The sequence below is a fragment of the Ostrinia furnacalis genome, unplaced genomic scaffold (genome assembly GCF_004193835.3).
Source record: "Ostrinia furnacalis isolate ACB-3 unplaced genomic scaffold, ASM419383v2 OfSCF2680, whole genome shotgun sequence".
Classification (NCBI taxonomy): domain Eukaryota; kingdom Metazoa; phylum Arthropoda; class Insecta; order Lepidoptera; family Crambidae; genus Ostrinia; species Ostrinia furnacalis.
Genome location: NW_021132919.1, coordinates 153,166 through 176,365, shown reverse-complemented (window position 1 = coordinate 176,365; position 23,200 = coordinate 153,166). Strand labels below are relative to the sequence as shown.

At 40.2% G+C, this 23,200-nt stretch overlaps 4 protein-coding genes across 5 annotated transcripts; 1 reads left to right on the top strand and 3 right to left on the bottom strand.

Moving 5' to 3' along the window:
• The first annotated feature begins 382 nt into the window (after positions 1-382).
• On the top strand, positions 383-8,842 carry LOC114356150 (leucine zipper putative tumor suppressor 2-like). Its single transcript, XM_028309263.1, has 4 exons — positions 383-445; positions 1,135-1,240; positions 6,591-6,931; positions 8,573-8,842. The coding sequence occupies exons 1-4, from the start codon at positions 414-416 to the stop codon at positions 8,811-8,813; spliced, it is 720 nt and encodes a 239-aa protein (XP_028165064.1). The 5' UTR covers positions 383-413; the 3' UTR covers positions 8,814-8,842.
• Positions 8,843-9,324: 482 nt separating this feature from the next.
• LOC114356147 (uncharacterized) lies at positions 9,325-13,058 on the bottom strand. The gene is made up of 6 exons (XM_028309259.1): positions 12,822-13,058; positions 12,177-12,324; positions 11,998-12,102; positions 11,732-11,852; positions 9,877-10,062; positions 9,325-9,446 (listed from the first exon to the last, which is right to left on the bottom strand). The coding sequence occupies exons 1-6, from the start codon at positions 12,905-12,907 to the stop codon at positions 9,346-9,348; spliced, it is 747 nt and encodes a 248-aa protein (XP_028165060.1). The 5' UTR covers positions 12,908-13,058; the 3' UTR covers positions 9,325-9,345.
• Positions 13,059-13,482: 424 nt separating this feature from the next.
• Positions 13,483-18,380, bottom strand: LOC114356146 (uncharacterized). Of its 2 annotated transcripts, XM_028309258.1 has the most exons (5): positions 16,036-17,648; positions 15,555-15,702; positions 15,130-15,253; positions 14,524-14,709; positions 13,483-13,688 (listed from the first exon to the last, which is right to left on the bottom strand). In XM_028309258.1, the coding sequence occupies exons 1-5, from the start codon at positions 16,104-16,106 to the stop codon at positions 13,522-13,524; spliced, it is 696 nt and encodes a 231-aa protein (XP_028165059.1). In that variant the 5' UTR covers positions 16,107-17,648; the 3' UTR covers positions 13,483-13,521. The 2 variants fall into 2 exon arrangements, 1 of the variants encoding a protein (XP_028165059.1); XR_003656170.1 differs by lacking the exons at positions 13,483-13,688; positions 14,524-14,709 and having other exon boundaries at positions 15,189-15,253; positions 16,036-18,380.
• A 57-nt stretch (positions 18,381-18,437) lies between these two features.
• Positions 18,438-22,914, bottom strand: LOC114356148 (ragulator complex protein LAMTOR1-like). The gene is made up of 3 exons (XM_028309260.1): positions 22,690-22,914; positions 20,528-21,977; positions 18,438-20,395 (listed from the first exon to the last, which is right to left on the bottom strand). The coding sequence occupies exons 1-2, from the start codon at positions 22,909-22,911 to the stop codon at positions 21,885-21,887; spliced, it is 315 nt and encodes a 104-aa protein (XP_028165061.1). The 5' UTR covers positions 22,912-22,914; the 3' UTR covers positions 18,438-20,395; positions 20,528-21,884.
• Between the last annotated feature and the right edge of the window lie 286 nt (positions 22,915-23,200).

Here is a 23,200-nt window from a genome sequence, read left to right as displayed (position 1 = left end):
CTTCTAGCCTAGGTCTAGGATTAGGCAAATGTACTGAACACCGTCTAGTAAATCGGTCTCAGGAGTCGCGGACCACCTTAATTATTATTACTTGATTTCTTGTCCCGAAGTGGCGCAAGGCTATAGCTACAAAGATTACAGACTTTTAGTGGGCCGATAGTTTAGTCGGGCTTCCAATTTGTTCGCGTATGAGGAGTCGGCCCACCGACACCAAATCGATGTAAGTAATGTGCGCACTTGCTGCGGCACTTGCCTACAATATGTATAATACTGATTAAGAGCCTAAACTATCAGTCGACTAAGTCTTTACGCCTGCGAGTTGTCATAAATTTAAGATGCAGCCGTCTGAAATGGGCCTAATTATATTAAAAATAGNGACGCGGGAGACGGCGTCCGACACCTCGTCAGGATCAATGTCTTCCACCATCACCACCGTGCTGACCAGGTAATCCTGATTCCCCATAATTTGCAAGCACGTGTGGAGCCTGATCAGATTTTTCACACACAATTTTTTCAGTTGCATCTTCTTCTGCTTAAATGGGGCATTCAGCCTTTTTGACACTCGTGGAGTGTTGTTTTCCTTAGCATGTTTTTGTTTTTATATCCTTTGGTATTATTGTGTGCATGATTGTTGTCTTTAGTCAATCTAGGTGTTGGTAATGCTTTCTGCGTATTAGTAGTCAGACCAAATGCTCGAAGCCCTGGTTTTTACAAGCACGTGTGGAGCCTGAATTCTTTCGTTTTGGAAGCATCTAGCATTCCTTCGAAGTGATTTAGTAATTTGTTTTTGCATATTCTATTATTATAATCCCGTTAGCCCCTCGTACTAGATAATAATATGCTTGTGTCACGAGTGGACTCACCACAATAGTGGAGCGTCAATGGAGTTCAAAACCATTCAAGAGCGAAATATCTACAGCGGATCATAAAAAATAATACCATTTTCCTGATTTCATGGATTTTTCCATGATTTTTTTTATATTTTTTATTGGCATCAGTGTTGAGTACCTAATATACTACCAAGATGGGTGTTGTTTTACAAAACCACACCCTGTATAGTGCTGTTTCTTCCAACACTGGCTGTGAACAAGGAATATTATTAGCCTTATTAAAATACCTTGTTTGTACTTGCAGCAAGGCGGTGGTTGTGTCGGAGGGCGGCAGCAGCGGCATCGGCTGCACGCCGCACGCGCGCGACTCCGCGCCCGACTCCAACGACTCCGCCAGTGACTACAACGAGGTGAGCTAGAGCCTAGCCTATAGTCCGGTCCCTGAGCACGTAGAATTTTGTCCAATGACCCCAAGCTCCCATCCTTATCGCTCGCGCGTAATTATATTGCTGTTGCGCTCGCACACTTACTGCTTCCGCCCGGAGCACAGTCGCGACAGCAATATAATTACATCATTTTTAGGTCCTTGGACAAAATTCTACGTGCTCCGCGACCAGACTTTAGTGATAAATACTGCGGATTCTCGCACATCGATTGGAGTCTTCCAAGGGACTGCCAAATGCCAAAGATATTATCATCATTCTCTACTTGTGCTTTAAATAATTTGGTTTTCACTGTAGGAGCACGGCCCTAGGCTCTCTTATTGACCAGAAGAAAAAAAGGGAGGACTTAGCCAGACGGGTTGGGGAGACCTGTTTCATATACTGTTATAAAATAAAGTAACTGCGGAGATTCAATAGAGTTAGCATTTCGGTTGGAAGTTGACCGTCACGATTTTCCAAAAATGTATTCGCAGGTCCACCAGTACACACAATAGTCAAATAAAAATTATTATCTTCTGGCTCTTCTGCTGGTATGCAAAAAGATTGAAAGTCGCAGCTGACCAGTCCCATAGTATTCGTTCGCTCGTTCGTTTCAGGAAAATGACGTTCACTGCTGGACAAAGACCTCGCCCAAGGATTTCCATAACTACCTTTCCTGCGCTGCCCGCATCCAGGTTCTTCCCGCGACCTTCACCAGATAGTCGGTTCACCTTGTAGGAGGATTGCCCACGCTAAGTCTTCTGTCTGACCTGTGGTCGCCACTCGAAAACTTTTCTGCCCCAACGGCCATCATCTCTACGAGTTATGTGTCCCGCCCACTGCCACTTGATTTAGAGCTTCTTCGGGCTATGTCAGTCACTCTGGTTCTCCTACGAATCTCCTCATTTCTGATTCGATCACGCAGGGAAACTCCGAGCGTAGCACGCTCCATCGCCCTTTGGGTGACTTTGCATTGGTACAAAAGGTAAAATAAAATTTGAATACGGTGAAAAAGGTGATGGAAGTTTGTATGGGGAAACCATTCTATGTATGTATGGGGCCATGCGGGTACAAAAACTATAATCCTCCGTGGTTGAGGATTCCGGGTGAAGCTCGCTTCCACCTTCGGCCTGATCATCACTTACCATCAGGTGAGATACAGGCCACGAGCTTCCTCGTTGTGGATAAAAAAAATACATTTATCTTTAGCTAAATAGTACGCGTTCAGTCATAGAATAGAAAAACGTCTCATACTACCAGCCTCTTCTTAGAATGTGCCGATTGTACAATGAACTTGCATTCTTGGATGATAGTCACCTGGATATCTTCGACCAAAGGAAACATGACCTTCCGAATGCAAGAACCAATATGCTAAAAGAGGCGCCAATTACCAGAACGTTGCGTACACTTAATGTAGTAGCTAGAACCGTTGACATATTCAGCTGTTCTTTGACTGAATTCACAAAGGTTACATTATTTATTTTATGTTATAGCCATAGCGGCAATCTTAATTGTTAAATGTACTAATTAATCTACTCTATCGCATTGGGGTAACCTGTAATGTTAGAGCTAAGATTGTTATTAAATAAATAAATAAATGAAACATGTCAAAGATGCCCTCAGTCAAGCTACCCATGACTCGTCATAAATAATGTTGAGGAACTCTTTGTTTTGTTTACTCTGCAGTTTATTAACACTTTCCGATTTATTTACCTACGAGTTATATTTTTTTGTACCTAATGCATGTAGGTATAACGAATCTGTGAAAACATATTTAGGGTTACATTTTAGTCTATATCTACATTTAAGTATTGTTTAAACCATGTAAAGAATGTAATCTGTTTTGTTTTCCAAATAAATAAAATAAATAAAATAAAAATAAAATTTTAAATTGCTGCCGGTGAAAGCACTGGCTGAAGCTTTCTCTTGCTAGACCTGAGTGGTCTTAAAATGAACTCATAAACCAATCTGTCGGCCGTTTGGTGTAGTGGCACAGAATAATAATAAGTACTACGTAGTAGTGGTTCGAAACGGACAACTATTCCGGAGGTAGCGGGTTCGATTCCCGCACAGTACAAACATTTGTGCATGAACATATTTGTTTGTATTGGACTGGGTGTTTTCTATGTATAATAAGTATGTATTTTCAAAAAAAAAGTATTTAAGAGCGTTGTAGCAAAAAGTTGGCGTTCGAATTTTAGGTTTTTATTGCTTGACGTCGCGTAGTGAGTGCTCAAACTGCATTTATCTGTACAATTTCAACGCTGCGTCGACTAAACGATCTTAATCCGTAGTTGTATCGTACCTAAGACAGTACTCATACATAATAATAAAGAAATAATATATAATTTAACTATTTGATTTTTCTCAGATTAGACTTTTAGCAAAATCAAGTTACGTAATTAATGTATTTTTTACACTAGTAAATCCCGCGACAAGTTTTTAATCTTTAAATTGAGTAAAGTAATAAGTTGATGGGTTTGAAAGAATTTATTTATGTTTTGTTTTATTCTTTTTACAGCATCAAAAGCTTGTTTATGAAAAATATTTACTATTTAAATTTTACTTTTGACTTTTTAGTTTTTATGATGCGGGATGGAAAAATTAAAATTTATTCTGATTTTGTGACGTTTCCGCACATAAATATGGATAGGTTAAATAAATAGAATGAAATGTATGAAAACAAGCGTGCCATTTTTTAAACGTTAACTATAATATCTGTGTCCATCAAAGAGCTCGTAACTAAACATCGTAAGCGCCATTCAAATTATTATCTAAAAGTTAATAATAAATATTTAGTTTTTGTAAATCTAAACAAGTCAGGAAATCAAAGAGGTAAATACTGATATCATTGTGATTTTATAGAATTTATTATTATAAACCACGGTCGTATAATGCTAAAAAATCAGAGGTAACTTTAAGATTTTTATCCATAGAGCAAAATTTATCTAATCGTGTTTTTAAACAGTTATCCCATTAGGTACACATGCGTTCTGTAATACAAACCCATCAAAAACAATACTTGTCAAAAAACCAAGTCTCACTACTCAGTTGTTCTACGGTAAAAAGTTGTGAGATCCATGTAATACCAAGTCCAGTCCAGGAAATCATTAACGTTTTACATAAATATATTGACTTGGCCATCGCATGAAAACACGTGTAAATTAAATTATTTAGTGCGAAATGAAACGAAATTTTGCATGCCTGTGTAGACATGCAAAATTTCAGCTCAATGGGAAAACGGGAAGTAAGTAAATTTTAAGTTGCAAGATTTTACAACTCCAGATGTCAAAGAAAATAAAAGCTTGTAGATAGCTTTACAAAGAAAAGAAAGATTTATGAAGAAAATAAAAAGTACTGTCTACGATACATTTGTTAGGCCGTGTTGCACCGTCTTACTTTAACATTGACATCAAAATTTTGGATGTCAAAAATCTGTCTAACATAAAACACCGGTTATTGTCAGTTAGGGTCAAAGTTAGGTGGTGCATCTCAGCCTTAGTGTATTTTAATTAAATTTAATACAAATAAGGATGACGAAAATAATCGATAAGTGATCTCACTCGAATATTTCTTATAGTAGGTATACAAGATGTCGAACAAATGGTTACTTACTGAAAAAGTGCTTCATGAGACCTAGCAAACGGCATCAATAAATGTTTAAGAACGAACTGAATCTATTCAAAAAACCTATATTTCCAGCTTTCATACATTTAATACAGTTACAAACAAATACGAAATCAATGGTTTCTGAGAATTCTGAGTGCCTTAATGCCGTCCCCTTTATCTGTTTATTTAGTATTTTATTAATTAGTGTAATGATTTTAGAATTAATATTGTATTTTATACGATTATTAGTTGCTTATAAATAGTTATTGTAATAATTTTGGTAGAATTTAAAAACCCATTATTAAAATTAAATACTTTACTTGATTACTTCCTGGACATTGTTGCAGATATTAGAATGGTTTTAGAAATTATTCTATATTATATTCAATTACATATTTCATGTTTATTATTTAACGTAATTATTTTAGAATTTTTATTGTATACAATTTAGTATTTTAGATATAAATTGTTATTTAAGTATTGATTTTGACTACTTCCGGGGCATGCTGTCGATAAGTCGTTTCGAGCCGGTTGACTTTGACGAATGGAAGGGGAAGTTGCCTTATCGCGGGCATGCCGCCGGACAGGCAGTTCGATTGGAGCATTCAAAGCAAGAAGTACTAACTTTAAGGTGTTATAATGTTGGAAATGTATAAATTAGTATCTTGAATAAATAAGTAATTGATCAACAAGTAACTTTTCATTATATTAGTATCTCTTGATGATATTGTAGCAAGTTAAACCTAAAATCATGTTTTCCGTAAATAATTTAAAAAAGAATGCAATTTACGAGTTTGTTGTTTGATTATTATATATTACTCAATTAAAAATTTAAATTTAAAAAATTAACACTTCTAATATGGTAGGTATGGCTGGCGGCATACATTTAAGTATGAAATTCGGAAACATTGAATTTTCGCGTCGTCGTCGTTTCAGCCGAAAGACGTCCACTGCTGGAAATTCGGAAACATTGAATTTTCGCGTCGTCGTCGTTTCAGCCGAAAGACGTCCACTGCTGGACAAAGGCCTCCCCCAAGGATTTCCACAAAGACCGGTCCTGCGCCGCTTGCATCCAGGTACTTCCCGCGACCTTCACCAGATTTTCGCATAGATCCAGTTTATTCTTTGACCTATTTATTGTTATTGTTTTATAGAGCTTATGAAGCACTTACAGGAACAGTAAACAGTTTCTCGATATCTTGCATAATTAAAAATCAAGTGAAATCACTTATCGTTTCCACCCTGTACCTATACTTTTAAAAATAAACTCATTTTATACGTTCATTTGTATAAGTATCTACAATACAAATACCTAACCAACTTAGTTGACGTTTTATAAAACTATTTGTATCTTCTTACTTAGAAATAAATTTGTTGTAATATTAGTTCAAAGTTGTGCCTTCGCGAGTTACCTGAAAATCGGGCTTTCGAAATTCGCTGTTTTCGTAGGCAAAAATCCAATTTGAACGAGATTTTGTCAATAGACATTCCGTAAAAACGTATGATAATTACGATGATATAAGTCAAAAGAAGCTATAACACTAAATTATATGACTAAAATCATTTCGAAATCTGCCAAATTCTCGATTTCTGCATGAAAAATGTGACAACGCTCTTAAGTATGTTTATATCCGTTGTCTAGTACCCATAGTACAAGCTTTGCTTAGTTTGGGACTAGAAGCGCAGTGTAAAATGTCCAAGGATTTTATTTATAATCCCACGATTGCAGACGCTCGGCGGCTCAGACGAGGACAGCTGCGTGATAACCGCCTCCCTCCACATCCCCGCCGCGTCGGTGTCCCGCGCGCGTCCCGCCCCGCCCCCGCGCCGCCGCTCCACCTCCGGCTCGGAGTCGTCGGCCAAACGCGACTCGGCTGTCGGCTCGTCGGGCGCGTCGGCTGTCGGATCGTCGGGTGTGGGATCGTCGGGCGCGTCGGCGTCGGCGTCGGGCGCGTCGTCGCCGCCCGCGTCGCCGCCGCCCGCGCATCAAGCGCCGCTGCGGGTCACGCTTACAGCGACGGGAGAGTTACGACGCACGCCTGATATTGACAGGCTTATCTCACTCGGAAGGTAAGAGACGTTTTTATAGTCTGGTCTGCGGGCACGTAGAATTTTGTCCAATGACCCCAAGCTACCCATCCTTATCGCTCGCCCGTAATTATATTGCTGTCGCGACTATGCGACGGACGGTGAGTGTGCGAGCGCGATAGCAACATAATTACGCGCGAGCGATAAGGATGGGTAGCTTGGGGTCATTGGACAAAATTCTACGTGCTCACAGACCGGGCTTTAAACAAGAACTACCCATCTATTGATCACAACTGTCTACAGCATTTTTGCGCACGGGTTATGCATAGCTTATTTTTATTGCTTTAATACCTAGAAATAAGAATAACAACAAAAAATTGTTCTGAATTTGCTTTTATGTGTAAAAAATAGAAAAATTCATATCAATGAATGTATGAAACATGAACATAGAGATGATTTAATTTGTTGCCAAATAATTTTTTTTCTTTCTTTCTTTCATTCTTTCTAATTATTAAAACATACCAAACATCCTTTTAAGATTTATTCTCACAAGAGAAAATTTAAAATAGAGTCCAAATATTTATTAAAAATGAGAAGTTCTAATTTCCTGTCATGTTCCATAGAAGATTTTTCTCATAAAAATCTAACTCTATCATGCTTTCAGTATACTGACCTTGGTAACGTTATCTCTCAAATCCCAGTATATTTTGATGAAAGCGTGCCCCTTGTTCTTGCGAATAAGCCCCCATAATTATCTTTAAACATATCCCAATGAGAATGTGGCGTGCATCTTTAGAGACATTCTACTATGAAGATGGAAAATTCAAATCGCTATAACTTTTTAAAAAGCAAATATTTTCGATTTGTAATCGCACTTTTTTATATAAATTTGCTTATATAATCAGAATATAATAAGTAAAATCCATGCGCAAAAAAAAAATTTTTTTTTGTCGACCGGTGTCATCTATCTAAGCAGTCGCCTATGACCCCATGGCTGCGTTTCCAGCAGGGATGTGCAATGAATGTGTTTCATGAACCAATAGAATCGTTTCATTTACTGAGGCGAGATGAATGAACCGATAATATTGGTTCTTTACACACATCTCTGGTGGAAACGCAGCCCAATACTTGAATTATTATCTTTCGACTCCATGCTTGAAGGGTTATGCTTTGTTTACAAGCACCCCTGTTTACAATTTCCCCAATTGACCCAAGATCATGTGTTCAGATCAGAACCCACCCGTGACACTTTTTTGTATCATATTTTTAGGGGTAGATCCAGAGTTGACGCCACCCATTTTGATTCACCCATTCTTGTACACCCTGTATTTTCGAGTGACAAATCAAGTATTCAAGTATTGTCTTTTTTTCTTCTCAATTGTTCTGCTCTTGGAAGAGCAGCCGTGTCCACGGTGGAACGGTGGAACGTCCATGACGGAAACGGCTCTCCGCACGATTTCCCGACATATCCTGTTGCCAGAAAACCTGGCCCAGTCAGTCAGGATTCCCATTCCCTTAAAGATAATGTCTAAAAATAATAATTCTTATCACGCGAATTTATTATATCATCATCACCTTTAGTCCCCTAAATATTAAAATCATGTTCCCTATAAATTACACAGTGTAGTAATTTTTGTATGTGCCATATGCCACCAAATATAATTTTTATACATACATTTTCAGAGAACGCAACACCTCGGACGCCCGAGCGGTTGTTCTCAGACAACACGACGAGACTACACACGTCAGGACGCGGGCCTCGTCGCGCCAGGAGACCGTCAGGAGAGACGAACAAACCGTCAGGAGAGACGAACAAAGTATTAGGAGAGAGGAGCACAGCGCCAGGAGAGACGAGAGGAAGGAAGGCACCACGCTATACAAACGGGGGGAGCTCATCTCGAGCGCTCAGTCCCCGCCCACATGACAGATTATATACGTGTTTTTATACATAAACGTCTATTTATCATTTTGTTGTTTTTTTCCAGCGAAGATTTTGGGTTCCATCACAAAATTTTAAGAAAATTCGGCTGGGCAAAGTTACCTTCAAACTCCCTGAAAAATTTATGCGAATGCTTGGTATGCTTTTTTAATGTTTTTTTTGCAAATTTTTAAGGTTTTGTGTGCCTCCCAGCCACCCTGGACAAAGTTACATAAAGGTACGTAGTTTTAATTTGGAAATCGCTTCGCTCAGGCGTTTTTTGTTTGTTTGTAGTTACTTCCCTCGATAAAGCGATTTCGAAATTAAAACTGTCACGAAATGTAACTTCTTCTAGGGAGGCACGACAAAATAGTCAAGATAGTCAGGACTATTCCCACCTCACATTTCCACAGCTGGAACTCCTCTTAAGCCAGGATCTACAGCTAGACCGCCAACCAGTGAAGGCCAAGTGTGTCCAAATAATAAGGCGAGTGTAATAATAACAATTTTACTCCATGATCGTCCACAAGTTTGGTTCCTACTTCCTGTGCAGCTTGTCTCGCATGATGATGGCGCCGAGTTTCGACACGCCGTCCTGGTACTCCGTCTTGCCGAGAGGCGGCACTGCTGACGTTGTTTCTGAGAAATTAAAGATGACGGCCATTATCGTTGACGTTTCAGTATTTTTTTATAGAATACCCCTCTGAATTCTCCTCCCCTTAGTTTTTTTATCAATTGATTTTACAGTACATCGACAATGGAGTAAATGCCGGTTGCAGACCATAGCTCCGCCATAGCTCGCATAACTGACGCAGTTTTTCACAGTTGCATGCAGTTTTTCATAGTAGGTAGCTAGAAGCGAGCTATGCTAAACTAATTTAGCTTAGCTCTTAGTCTACAACCTGCATAAAGCTTGCTTACACCACTCCACCATCACCACTTTCTAATCTCTAGAAGCAATGAATCCTAAAATTTGTAAGTGAAGACTCAAATATGGTAAGACTATACAAATAATTTGACTCTACATATTTACAACGTAATTAAGTAACCTTTGTCAAAACCAACTCACCGCATTTGGCCCTCGGGTCGCTGGCGCCGCCGCCGCCGGCTTGCTTGGACATGGTCCTCGGAGCAGACTTGCGGGGCTTCGGCCCCACGCGGCACGGGTCTCCAGGCAGACGCATCGGCTGCGCGCACGGGCCCGTCCCACTCTCATCCGCGGCCCTTTGGAGACCCTCGAACTTAGCTCCGGGACCTGATATACAAACATTACGATAATTTGGCTATAACTCGTTGTAGTATTTACATGGTATTTCACTTTGGTATCACATAACAAATGGAAGATGGTCAGACGCGGTGAGGAAGACGGTGGGCGGAAGCTTGCATCGTACGGTCCACACAGCTTATGACCGCAGTCTGTGGAGGAACACTACCTAATTATGTGGTCGCGATCCTCATCAGTAAGGGACCGAGGAAGAAGAGAACACATAATAGGAATTTTGTTTTCATAGGAGTAACTTAAAATTAGGGATTGATGGTGAAAACAGGCATAAGTTTCTTCTTCTCAGCACCAGCCGATATGTTGTCCCGAAGTTCAAATGTCAAGGTAAATAGGCCAAGATCAAGCTATAATATTTGGTACGGGTAAGTGCCCTGAAAAGTACGAATCTGAGCAGTATCCGGAGCACGAATAAATATCGTTCCCGTTAGGGTATGGTTATCGTATTTTTGTACAAAAAACCAAACAGCGCCGGTTGTATCAGGAATAAATACGATTACTAGACAAGAGTCATTCGTGCTCACGGCACGGTACATTTACATAAAAAACGACAACGTTCAGCATCAAGTATGAAAACACGCAATACACAATCGACCAGCTGATAGCTTAATAAAAATGTAAACATCAGTAACTGTGTTTGTAAAGCACAGACGGATACAGGCCGATAACTTTCAATATCTCTTGAAAGTTATGTATTTCTGTGATACCTTAGCTAGACATTATCCTCTCTCTATGAAGAGGAGGAAAGGTCATTGTTCTTAAAACATGCATTGTATTTTTTCAGATAGAACTACGTGAGCATAATAGTATTTTCTTCGCCGATCCGGCGTCGCAAGCCCGACCTTCAAGGCTTCAAGCTAACCGAAGAAGCGTCTGCGTGCGCAAACCTATGTTTCCCAAAATCTGTACCTAGACGTGCAAATAAAATGTATCCTTTTAAGTAAATATTACAAGCAACAAAAATTAATATTTTAGTAAAGAGATAATTGAAGTTATTAAAAGTGACCTCACTGCTCGGCCTCACCAATCGTGCTTTCTATGCCTGAGATCAGATGCTGAAGCCACTCTAGGTCACACCTTCCCCTTTCAAGAGACTGCACCCTATGCTCCAAGTTGGTGATACGTTCTTGCATGGCATCAGCCGTGGAATGAAGTATTTCAGTAGAAGAACTCAAATGAGCAAGCTCCTCCCCAAGGGTTCTGCTCTCCTCTTTCGCCTCGTTGGATTTGCGTTGGGTGTCAGGAATGTCAAGAAAACGCCGACAATAATTGCAAATGTCACCGTCACTCGACGCGAATCTGCAGCCCGCACATTTGGGCATTTTGCAGAAGTTTGAGAAGCACTGGTATTTTTAAACAGACTATTGCGTGTATCCTGCGTGCGGCCCAACGACAGACTGAATTGGTATGACATGGCCGAAAGACTGATTCATAAACCGCTGTAATTTATGTAACCATAAACTTAGGCTGAATCTTAGCTAAGTAATCGACCTAATGTCCTGAACTGATATAGAGGCTATGATAAAGTTCATTCTCGAAGATGACTTACATTTCATAGGACTCTAGTGTTTAACTAAGTCAGTCTAACTAAAACAAATATACACAAACAGTTCTCCAATGTAGTAAAAAGTAAACAAAAACTTGCCACTTTCGCAGTAGTCCACTTGGTAAGTAGTCTTGTTGCGGTCTCTATCAATGCGCTGCTTGAGTTCTGGAGAGGCCTCGTTTTGTAGGATGCTGTACAGCATCGGGTATTTTGATTGAAGCTGTAAAATTATTTCCAAAATTAGATTCAGCCTGGTATACCATTGGTAAATTCATAAATACCTAAGCAAAAGATCGAAAAAAAAAAATAACCGCAGATTTAGCAAAGACAGTATGCTATGAATCAATCAACATTTATTTACAAACCTTATCCAAGAATGCATTGGGTTGGTCATATCGGGATGTGGGTGTTTCAGGACTGGCTGCCACTCTTACAGGGTACAATTTAGGGTCCAGTAGAGGGCCCATAATCTGAAATAAAGACGATATTAATAATAAAAATCAATTCAAATAACAAAAACATAAAGGAGCTTTATTAAATGTACCTCATTCCGGCTCCATCCTCCGTCTTTTCCCGGGGGAAGCTGCGGCATCTCCCCCCCAGAATACTGGGGGCACCGGCAATCCGGGGGCCTGGTGTGATGCATGCATGCCTGGTAGAAGGCGAGCTCCTGCCCTGAGAGCTTTGGGACTCTTGGTGGAAAAGAAATGAGATTAGTATTTCGTTGTCGAAGTAAAGACTGTGCCTAAGACTTTTAACGGACGAAAGTTAAATTATAGAAAATTTGGATAAAGATTTTAAATAGCAAAAGCTACAACGCAAAATAAAATAAAAAATTTTCAAGATTTACAAATTGTGCCAAATTACGAAACCCAGAGCCAGAAACTTTTTTTTTCTGAATGTCAACTTCGCCAACTTCAGCTAGTTGAAAAAAAAAAGTATTAAAAAGTTCTGAGCGGGTAGATTGCACTATTAAATTCTAAGTTATAAAAAGTTATTTGCAGTGTATAAAAGTGTTAGATTGAATTTTGACGAGGCATCCGTGTTGTTTAAATGTGTAGCAGTTACAAACAAAATTGTGTCTCTGACTTTGTGTGACCAAGTTATTAATGTAGTTACTGAAAATGTGATACGTGGTTATTAAATTGATTGTAGCAATGTTAACAAGAATTGGAAGTGAATCACATACTCAGCCAGGCCTCCGCCGCCGCCCCCTGCCCCCGGCAAGTTGGGCCACAAGTAGTCCTTCCTGTAAGTTGTCAGGTAATGATCCATTGTTTTTTTTACTTGTTTTCTTCTTTATGTTTCAAATTCAACATTACTACTGCTAATTTTGGGATTGTGCGGCCTAATTTTGGGCATAATTAGTAACTCTGCTGATTTGATTCATGGAGTAAACAGTTTTGGCAGATTTCAAATTTTGACGGCCGTTGTGTAGATTTTTGTCGATGGTTTGGTTAAAAACTATTGGATTTATGTGATAAGGTTTTATATGTGTTTATGCTTCTAGCCTAGGTCTAGGATTAGGCTAACCGCTGCGTTACAAAGCGTACGTGATAAATGTACTGAACACCGTCTAGTAATCGGTCTCAGGAGTCGCGGCGCTAACCACCTAGGTACTTGATCTCTTGTCCCGAAGTGGCGCTCACCCCGCAACAATATTTTTAGTCGGCTTCCAAATCGACCGATACCAAATCGGTGTAATGTGCGAAGTGCGCACGTTTAATAACACTAACAGCCTGACCAAACTATTTACGTCTGCAAGGTGTCTTATATTTGGGAAGTTTAAGCGCACTGAAAGGGTCTAGGTAGTTTCAAATACTTTTGATTTCAAATAAAAATCAGTCTTTAGCAAGAACATATTTATTCAGTCACAACAGTCAGAACAGTCAGATCCTATAAGTGTACATGTAGGGGTTCTTCCAGCGTCCATACTTGGGCTCCTCACGCGGGGACCCGAAGGGGCGGCGCTCTAGCACCACCGTGGCAAGCAGCCCGTGGCTGGCGCCGTATGACGTGTCGCCCGTGCGCACGCGCAGGATGCGACGAAGCTCCTCTGGAAGAAAAATCATTGAGTTGACTTTTATGACATTTTGAGAGTCGACAGCACGACAGGCTATACACATTTTAGGTCGTATAAAAACAACCCGTTGTCCATTGTATTGGTAGAATGTAGAAACCGGCGTCAAAACGTTCTTACGCGCCGCGACAGAGCGTTGCGTACTGCTAGCGCCGACTCTGTGTTGGGACATGAAACTATCCACATTCTACCTACGCCATTAGGCTATATGTATAGCACGAAGTTAAGGTTCGGCCAAACCAACGTGTGCAGCTTGCGTACGCGATGGTGATAAACTGGCTAACATTCTAGCGGGCGCTAGGTACGCGTTCTATTGAGCGAAACTTTTACTTAAGACAGGACAGGCTCTATCAGACCTCAATCTATTGCAAGTATTTGTGAGCGAGAAAGGAGCGAGTCCAACCAAAGTTATAGGTAGTCGATAAACTAGAACAATCAGCGTCAAATAGTGATGTGTGTTGTGATGTGGGTGACACCCAAGGTAGCCAAAAAGTTCGCAACACGTCTTTGTTACAATGAGGGCTATCGTTTTAGCGCTCACCAGTTAGCGCCACTGTAGAGTAAGGTCCCGTCACTTGCTAGTAGCGAAGACAGTGGCACCAACTGGTGAGCGCTAAAGTGGTAGGAGGACTATCGCATTTGCACTCATCAAGATGGCGCCACTGTAGAGTAAGGTCCTGTCAATCGCCAGGGGTGCCAACTGTTAAGTATAATAACGATAGCCCTCATTGAAATAAGGTTGTGTTGCCACTTGGGTGTCACGAACTATTTGATGCTGACTGTTAATTGGTAACAAGATACCCTCACTTACTTTGCAAAGAGTCGTCATACTTCGGCCGCATCGACATGGACTTGGGCGGGTCCGCGTACTTCTCCGGCTTGGGCGGGCGGTACGAGCCTCGCTGGCTCGTGTCCGGGATGTCTATGTCGTCGGGTAGTCGTAACGTTTGTAGCGCACGCGCACGCCGCGCGAGATTCACTGACATGAAGGGTAGCTCTGGAAGTAACCATTTTAATGTTGAGTAGATTTTCCAAGCTTTGCTGTTTTCGAGTTACTCTGTCAAAGAAAAGAAGAACGCAGTAGCAGTTCTTTCGATTTTTTGGACTTCCTGATAGGTTTAACTATTTATTTAAACCGTATAATAGTAGTAGGTATAGGTATTTTGATAGATTCGTAGCTTCCTGACTCCATAGAATATAAGGTAAGCGCAGAGAGCGCCAAAATTGTTAGTAGATAAACTAAATGGTAAATCATTCCTCAACTTCATGGAATAAAGGTGAGCGCCGAGGGCTCTGCTAATCATAGGCCTCTTTATGTTCGTTCGTTCGTTTCAGCCGAACGAAAGACGTCCACTGCTGGACAAAGGCCTCCCCAAGGATTTCCAATCATTGGGTAAGTAGTCTAAAATGTACGAACCTCGCGAGCAATACTTCGTGAGGTACTCAGTCCGTTTTAGATCTTGAATTTCATGCTCAATTGGAGTTGGATCGATGTCTTCCGACATGTACATTTTAGTCAGCTTTGGGTGGTCTTCTGCAAACTACAAACTGATTTTAATTGAACGACTTAAAACATTTCAGTTATTTCCTATAACTTCAGTTTAAGCGAAAATATAGCTAATGAAGTAGAACCAAAGGGAAAAAATTAAGAGAAACTAAGCTGTGCAAATCCTAGTTACTCCCAATGCTACAATAAAGAAAGAAAAAATATTTATTTGGTATTTTACGAATAAAGACGACCTGCAAATCATTTGCATGGGTACAGGCAATGTTTCTAATATTCCTGTGGGTTATCCCCATATTCAACAGTGAAACGTCATCTTAAGTAAAGTAATACCTTACCCTGTCCACAGCCTTCTTGTAGAACTCATGGTCGATAGGGCAAAGCACGTCCGGACAGCGCCGCGGCGCGTCCTTAGCTTTGAGCGCGTCGCGGCTCAGGCCGACGATCAGGCAGTTGTCGTCGATCGCTTTGCGACGCGGACTTTTACTGGAGATAGATAATTAACATGTAAACCAAAAAAACGAAACAAAACTTATTTGTAAACTCAAAATTTGTTACACCATCATTATCATTTCAGCCACGTTCACTGCTGAACATAGGTCTCCCCCAATGATTTCCCTATGGACCGGTTGGTATAACGGCCTGTATCCAGCGCCTTCCTGCTACCTTTATGAGGTCGTTATCGTCGAGAATTTGTCACCACCCACTCATTAATCAAATCATTAAATAATACTAATTAAACTAGGAAATTTTACTATGATTAGAAACTTTAGCACATACTTTAGAACTTTAAAAATAATGATACAAAATATTACTTACGGTTTATTTTTCTTGGCAAAGTCGACCATATAGACCGACTGGAATTCGATCTCTCCATCGAATACAGACATTTTAAAAGAAAATAGAACAAAATCAGGTACAAAAATTCTCAACACTATTTCTCACATAAAGTTAACTGTCACAAGTCACAACACAGCAAATGCAGTCATTGTCATTTTTGGCATAAAAAATAATTATCGTTGTCTTTTTGTATGTAGATCTCTATAAAATAAATAGGTATTTTTTTCTCTGAGTACTTTGGAGTCTAGAAACTCGAGAGCACTTCTAAATTATAGGGGTTCCTTTGTATACGCCCTATTCAATATTTCCTGGATTCTAGAACAGATAATTTTGTTCTTATTATGAACTGTGCAATACTTTGGTAAATGGCTTCTAGTTTTGATAATAATCTTGCTGACTGCAGTGGCTGCCAAAGAAAGGATGTTGCGGCTGAATCTGGACTGGTATTGTATCAAATTGAGGATTGAATTGCATTTGCTGAAGCAGCATTCCACCAGACGGAAGACTGCCCGGCCACATTGAGGAGCCTGGCCAGCTATATAATCCTTGATCTGGTAATGTAGGAGTATGAGGCGCCCTAGGACTAGCACGAAGTCGTCCTTCAGTTCCTTCATCGCTTCTGAACCTTTTACTGTTTTTGCCATCTCTCGCAGTCTCACCCCTGCCCAGTGTTGACCTTGGTGGATGCCGTTGACGAGACGTGTCTGGAGTGATTCTCCTTGAATCTTGTTTTCTGGCCACTTTTTGTTTGTACGAAGAAGTCGATGGTCGTGTTGATTCTTTTGATGTGTGGTCGTGCTGATGCTTTTCATATACCGACGTGCCCTTGTTAATACTAAAATTTATGACTTTAAATCCAAGGACAGCCTTTCCTTCCGCCTCCTCGAGAGCCTCCACCGACGCGTCGTCTAGTGAGAAGGCTACTTGAAACGCACTCCCGTCGGCCTTCTGGCGGAGTATCCTCCAAAACTCAGTGTTAAGGCCCTCATTTTGCACCCGCAGCAACTTCAAAGCTTTTTCGACTGTGTCTGCTTCACTGTTGGGCAGGTAGGTGTACGCAACATGGCGCTTCGGCAGGTTTCTCTCCAAGATCGCAGAGAGTTCCGCCTCAGGCCACGGCTTTATGTTAGCAACTTCTTCTACGAGCCAGTCGTGGCTATCCTGGTTGACACAAGTCACCACAATCCATCCTTCCTTGTGAGTGAAGCCAGCAAATTTGAGCCCCACTCCATTTCTCTCGATAGACATTAATAAAGCCTGGTGAACGAGCCGCATCTGCTCCTCACTCATTGGTATCGAGTTGCGGATACCTACTCTAGAGGGACCTGCTGCGGCATTTTTTTTCGGCTTGGGCAGGTTTTGGTGGTGGTGTTTCGTTGGTGGAGGTGATGATGACGGTGGTGGTGGTGAGGGTGGTGGTGCGGTATGTTCCACCTTGGTCATTTTCTTGGGCTTTTCCTGTTCAACTCTCTTAGATTCTTCAACCTCCCATTGAGAGCGCTTTTTTGCTTTTGCCTTTGGATCTGGAGGCGGTTTCTCAATCGGGATTTCGCTCCAGGGCTTTTTACAAAGAGCTAGGGCCTCTTCCTTGGGCATGTTTGTCGCAGCAAGCCTCCTGAACCTTTTTCTGGCTGCTCCACTAAGCCTTTCGGTCTTGCGAACGGCTTGGCCTCCTGCAGGTTGAGTCGTGTTGTTTGTGCTGGTCGACGTCACAGCAGACGTTTCTCCCGAAGAAGATTGAGGTATGTTTTGGTTATCGGATTCAGAATTCATGATGTTCCCACGAGTAGCTAGGGAAGTAAACGGTCACCCTCGGCAGAGCCCCGCATGCCGAGGGAAGAGCTAAAATACTGCACCGAATCGCTCTGGTCTCGGGCAGGCACCGTTAGAGACTGAGCTCCCTCTCAGCCACGCGTTCCTCGGCACGGTTCGCATCACACCTTGAATTAGGGGGAGATTACGCATGGTACTTTCCCAAGGTGACCATGGCCACTCTTTCTGAGGTTGAGAACTCAAGGCTCGTGGTAGCCTGGGAGGGGCAGGAAATCGGGATAAGGATGGGAGGGGTGTTAAGGAAGAAGGGATACGTCTGACTGTTTTAGTTACGTCTGTTTCTTAAGGAACCAGACCAAGAACAGGCGGCAACCACGAGAAGGACAACAGCCAGGCTTGCCTTGAGGATCTACACGACCAGCGCTCTCTCTCAAGGCCGACGCCAAAGCAGCGGCCGGGACAGACCGTGCAGTGAGCGAAGTCACACTGCGTTGCATGTCTTACGTCGCGTGATGAAACGCATGCCTTCGCTCGCCCAAAACGCTAAATACCTTAAGATATCTCAAGAAAAAAACAGGTTCCATATAAATCGTTTCACTTTATTTAAATAGACGTTACATTAACTATGTGCATCTAACAAAATATCTTTCTTTATAACAATACACAAATTATAATTAACAATTTACCGATGATGAAACTTATGCAATACATTCGGGACAGAAAAGTTAAAAGAGAAACTTTTTTTAAACTAAATTGTGCAATTAATTAGTTTCATGGCGTACTTATAACTCAAAGTCTGTTTTATTGACAAAATTAAACGAGATTGTATAACATAGCTTCATACTTTTTAGAAAAAAAGCACAATTCTCATGATCTTACATAATATTGTTCGAATAAAAATCATTTTCTGTCCCGAGAACTTTATTTATACACAAAAACTTAGAAGGCACAGCCTCTGCTTAAAAATATAATATCGATGTACAATGCACATACGACAGAACATCAAGCTCAACTCTGTGGCATCTTAGCTGTAATAGGTGCTAAAGTCCGGTCGCCAAGCACGTACAATTTCGTCCAATGACCCCAAGCTATCCATCGGTAAGCTTGGGGTCATCTGCTCGGCAACCGGAATTTATTATGCAACAAAAAGTATAGTCTCATGTGCTGTCGATTGTACATTCAAGACAAATAGTAGCAAATAAAATAACTGAAACTTTGAAAGATTCTAAACATTTGTTGACTATCTACTCATATTAGTCTATACATTTTAATGAAATGTCGAAATAATTTAAGCATTGACAACTTAAAAGTTTGTTAATTCAACAAACGCCTTGAATCAGATAAAAAAAAAAGACAATACTCTCTAATGTTATTGAAATCAATAAGCTCGATAGCAATTTATAAATCTTTGAAATTATTTACAATGTTTTAAATTTTTAACTTTCACGCCGAAAAAATGTTAAAACGAAAGATGATAGATTGACAAAAATAAATTACAGTTTTACTTACATATCGTTAAACGGTAATTTTGCCATAAAATATAAACTAATTTAATGTGAAATATAAAATTCGTGATAGGTAGGTACTCTAATTAAATCAATCAAAGAAACAAGTGACAGTTTAACCAATTGCTTAGCCAATGCTGTACATAAAGCACTTTTTAATATAAAACATTTATACATATTCTGCGCTCAATTAATTATATATCTATATACAATAACCCTACTCTCAGTCGCATACAGCCTCGCTCTTATATTTTACAATTTATAACATTCCTTAAGCCGTTTATTTGGTCTGTTTTAAAAGCAGACGTCAATTAGGCTTTTTCAATAGCAGAATTGATATTTTGAACTCGATGGCTGATCGTTGTAAGTAGGAAAACTGGCATCCCTGGTTTTTTGTAGCTGGCAACATTTAAATTGTCTTTGGTGCGCCTGGTCAAACAAACTCTTTTGATTAAAATCAAACCGTGCCATAGACTTTCCTCGTTGTTAACTAATTTATTAAGGTTTTACGCACCGAAAGTGCTAAAAGGTTAGCTTAATAATTTAATAAGCAATAGCCACCGAGTTCTTATTGCGAATTACCAACAAACATGAGTCAAAAATTATAGTTTATTGTATAAACTCAAACTTGACTGTTCAAAAACGTACAAATATTTCATATTCTCTCTAACTACTTTAAATATACTCATTTCCTTCAGTCAAAACCCATGATTTCTTCAGCCTTCATGCAAACGATGGTACCTTTCCATTGACATGAAGGCCCAGGCCTTAGTCACTAAGATATTAATAAGAAAGAGAGAACAGCTGACTGGAAATATTTAAATAAACTAATGATAATGTTAGTAATTATTTGCTATTGTGCTGTTTTAAATTAATACAAGATGGTCTACAAATTGGACAGTGATAAATAAATATTAAGTGGAAGAAGTAAAACTAATGATGATATAAAAGGTATTTTAAGGAAAATACTGGTTAAAAACTTAAAACTATTACACACACGATGATACAGGATGATTAATGATGATTAATAAAGGATAAATAGAATAAACATATTATACCAGCCCCCCTAGACAAAACGCACTTTTTGATCGAATCGAAAATCGAATCCGTCAAAACTCCATACAAAAAAGGGGCTTTTCGACCACTTATCGACTGGTTTGCGATTATAATTTGCACTTTGTCTAGACCCACAGTACACGCTAGCTCAAGGTCGACTATTCAAGTGCCAATCTACAATTTTAGCCATAGAGTAAGTTTGACATTGTTCAAATGAAATTAATGACATAATTGTCAAAGATAATTTATGACTAAATTGTTTGGCAGTCAAAAATCGGCTATTAGCCTAAAGATATTTTTAAATGAATGACGCTTTTAATAACTGGTATTAGGATTGTTTAGTTTTGGCTTGATTGAACTTGGCACTTCATATACCACTTTTATAGTGTTTTTTATATCTTTAAAATAAAATGTATTGAGAAAATTGAAATGAAAATGGCACTATAGGATGTTATGAAGATTTCGAGACGTTAAAATATTTAAAAACAAACCAATGACCTTGATTTTAAAGTAGGAGAGAAATGTTGCACAACAATGTAAAATGTCTCTGAAAGTTCTGACACATTATTTTCAAAGGGAAAATTAAATTTCCTCCTGTCTTATGGTTTCATTCATACATTCAACTAGTAACGTGAAAAAGCTAATACATATTCTATCCATCTCTAAAACCGACGATTCGAAAGAGACGGTAACTATTACACGATTAGTGATGTGCTGAACGTTTTAATTTTTTTATGAAAAAAGTTAAAGAACTTCGTCAAAACAAAAATTTATCTGAACCAAATTAACACAAAAACATTGCTCTACATCCAACGTGGTCATTACGATAACCAACCAAACATGTTTAATTGCATTGATAACGTTTATTGATAAATACTTATCTACTGTTTGCAAATTCAATTACAATAATGTACGACTGATTTGCATTAAAAACTACAGTTTTGAGATCGATTGCTAAGTTACAGGTTGTTCGGCGATCAATCTGTCTTTCAACATATGTACAGTAAAATTATTTATCGATCAAAACTGGTCTGCAGTAGTCAATTCGGCACATCACTACGAAAGTTAATGAAAAGTGATTCCATGGTGAAAGTCAAATGTCAAACCGTAATTTAATGGATCGTTTGGTAACAAAATGTATCATTTTGTGGGTTTTTAAATATTGTTTTTTTTTGGTATTCACTATTATATCTGCTCCTAAACATTTAACTTTTTCAATTCAATCCAATTTATGTTTACAATTTGTAACCAAACAACACCAGATAAAGTTCAAACTTCTTTAAATCAAATGAATGAACGAGTCGATATTCATTCATTCATTCATTTAACACCGAATGATAACAGATAAACTTCATAAATACAGAATGAATGAACGCAAACATTGCGGTTCACTCGTTCCATTCACTCTATCGAATTGTCATCGCCTTACCACGGGACAGTGGGGTGCCGTCAGTAGCTTCGGCGGTCGCCCTCGCACGACGAAGGGGTCCGCTGCTATGGCACCCGGAAGGGCACCACCAGGTCCTCGTGGTGTTCCACACGAAGCTCGGAGATGGCTGCCGCCGCTTTCTTGACGGCATTCGTTATCTGTAAATGGGAGGTTGATTCGATGATTTCATTGACCTTTTAGGCGTTATACAGGAGCTGGTTTTTAAGGTTTAGGCTTGAGAATTTGAGTTGATTTAGAGGTTTTACTATATCTATGTCTAACCTTTCCTTCTTTATAAACGCAAAATGAAAATATGTACAAAAACCTAGACGTCACTGAAACGTCACATCTATAGTTTAAATTCTGAGATGAAGCGTTTAAAACACACATAATTTGTGACCCCAAAGTAAATTCAAAGCAACTTGTGAGTGTCTAATCGGCGAGAAGGTAATGTTGAGCTCAAATAGAACAAAATTCTGTAAGCCAACTTCAAATTCCTAAAGTGATTTGTTGGTCTAGGTTTTTTTACTAACTTATTATGTGGTATGGTCTTGTTCTTGATAACAATCCTAGCTTGTGAAGGATGACTGCGTTAAGCACGCTTTCCACCACAGCTGAGAGGAGAGAATGTGTTTTGAATAACCAATCAGATTCTTTTATTTCCACATCTCTCTGCTCAGTTCGGAAATCTGATTGGTTGCTCAATACACAACTCCTCACTTAAGGTTCAGCATAACCAACGCGATCAGCCGGTGTGCAACGATGGGGACCAGACTAAAAGCATTGATCGCCATCGCTGCACGCCGGCTGATCGCGTGATCGCTGAAACTTTATTCGCTTTGTTGGTTGGGTCTTAAATGAGCAACTTACCAGGTCCCTATCGCTGGCCGGCAGCGGCGGCCTCGCCAGCAGCGCGGCGCGCTCCGCATGCGGCACGTCAGCCAGCAGGCGCGGCGCGGGCGGCGGCGGCTGCGGCGCCTGCGCCACGCGAGCTGTGTACGCGCGAACACGCTCGCTGTATGCGCCCGGTTCGAGCGCGTACGGCCCGAGAGCGCCTACGTCTATCACGTTGCTGTAGATACAGGTAAGCATTATATTCGTTTATTTTCTTTTCTGATTCGATCACGCAGGAAAACTCCGAGCATAGCACGCTCCATCGCCCTTTGGGTGACCTTCTTATAAGGCTCATAGTAAGCGACCACGTCTCAGATATTCCATCACTGGCAACACACACTGGTCAAAGACTTTTGTCTTGAGTGAAATTCCGTCGTGTTGAGACACTGTGGTGTTTCGGACGTGAGAATATCGCGAAGCTTCCCGAACGCTGCCCAGCCGAGTTGGATTTGAGCAGAACCGGTCTATGTGGAAGGAAATCCTTGGG

Coding starts and splice junctions, on each gene's coding strand:
- LOC114356146 (XM_028309258.1), bottom strand. CDS start 16,106: ATGTCTGTATTCGATGGAGAGATCGAATTCCAGTCGGTCTATATGGTC. Junction 14,710..15,129: donor CACGAAGTATTGCTCGCGAG/GTTCGTACATTT, acceptor GGTTACTTCCAG/AGCTACCCTTCATGTCAGTG. Junction 13,689..14,523: donor GTATGACGACTCTTTGCAAA/GTAAGTGAGGGT, acceptor TTTTTCTTCCAG/AGGAGCTTCGTCGCATCCTG.
- LOC114356147 (XM_028309259.1), bottom strand. CDS start 12,907: ATGGATCATTACCTGACAACTTACAGGAAGGACTACTTGTGGCCCAAC. Junction 11,853..11,997: donor CCAATGCATTCTTGGATAAG/GTTTGTAAATAA, acceptor ATAATTTTACAG/CTTCAATCAAAATACCCGAT. Junction 10,063..11,731: donor AGTGGACTACTGCGAAAGTG/GCAAGTTTTTGT, acceptor TTTGTATATCAG/GTCCCGGAGCTAAGTTCGAG.
- LOC114356148 (XM_028309260.1), bottom strand. CDS start 22,911: ATGCTTACCTGTATCTACAGCAACGTGATAGACGTAGGCGCTCTCGGG. Junction 21,978..22,689: donor CGGCCAGCGATAGGGACCTG/GTAAGTTGCTCA, acceptor TCCCATTTACAG/ATAACGAATGCCGTCAAGAA.
- LOC114356150 (XM_028309263.1), top strand. CDS start 414: ATGTCTTCCACCATCACCACCGTGCTGACCAG. Junction 1,241..6,590: donor CCGCCAGTGACTACAACGAG/GTGAGCTAGAGC, acceptor CCACGATTGCAG/ACGCTCGGCGGCTCAGACGA. Junction 6,932..8,572: donor AGGCTTATCTCACTCGGAAG/GTAAGAGACGTT, acceptor ATACATTTTCAG/AGAACGCAACACCTCGGACG.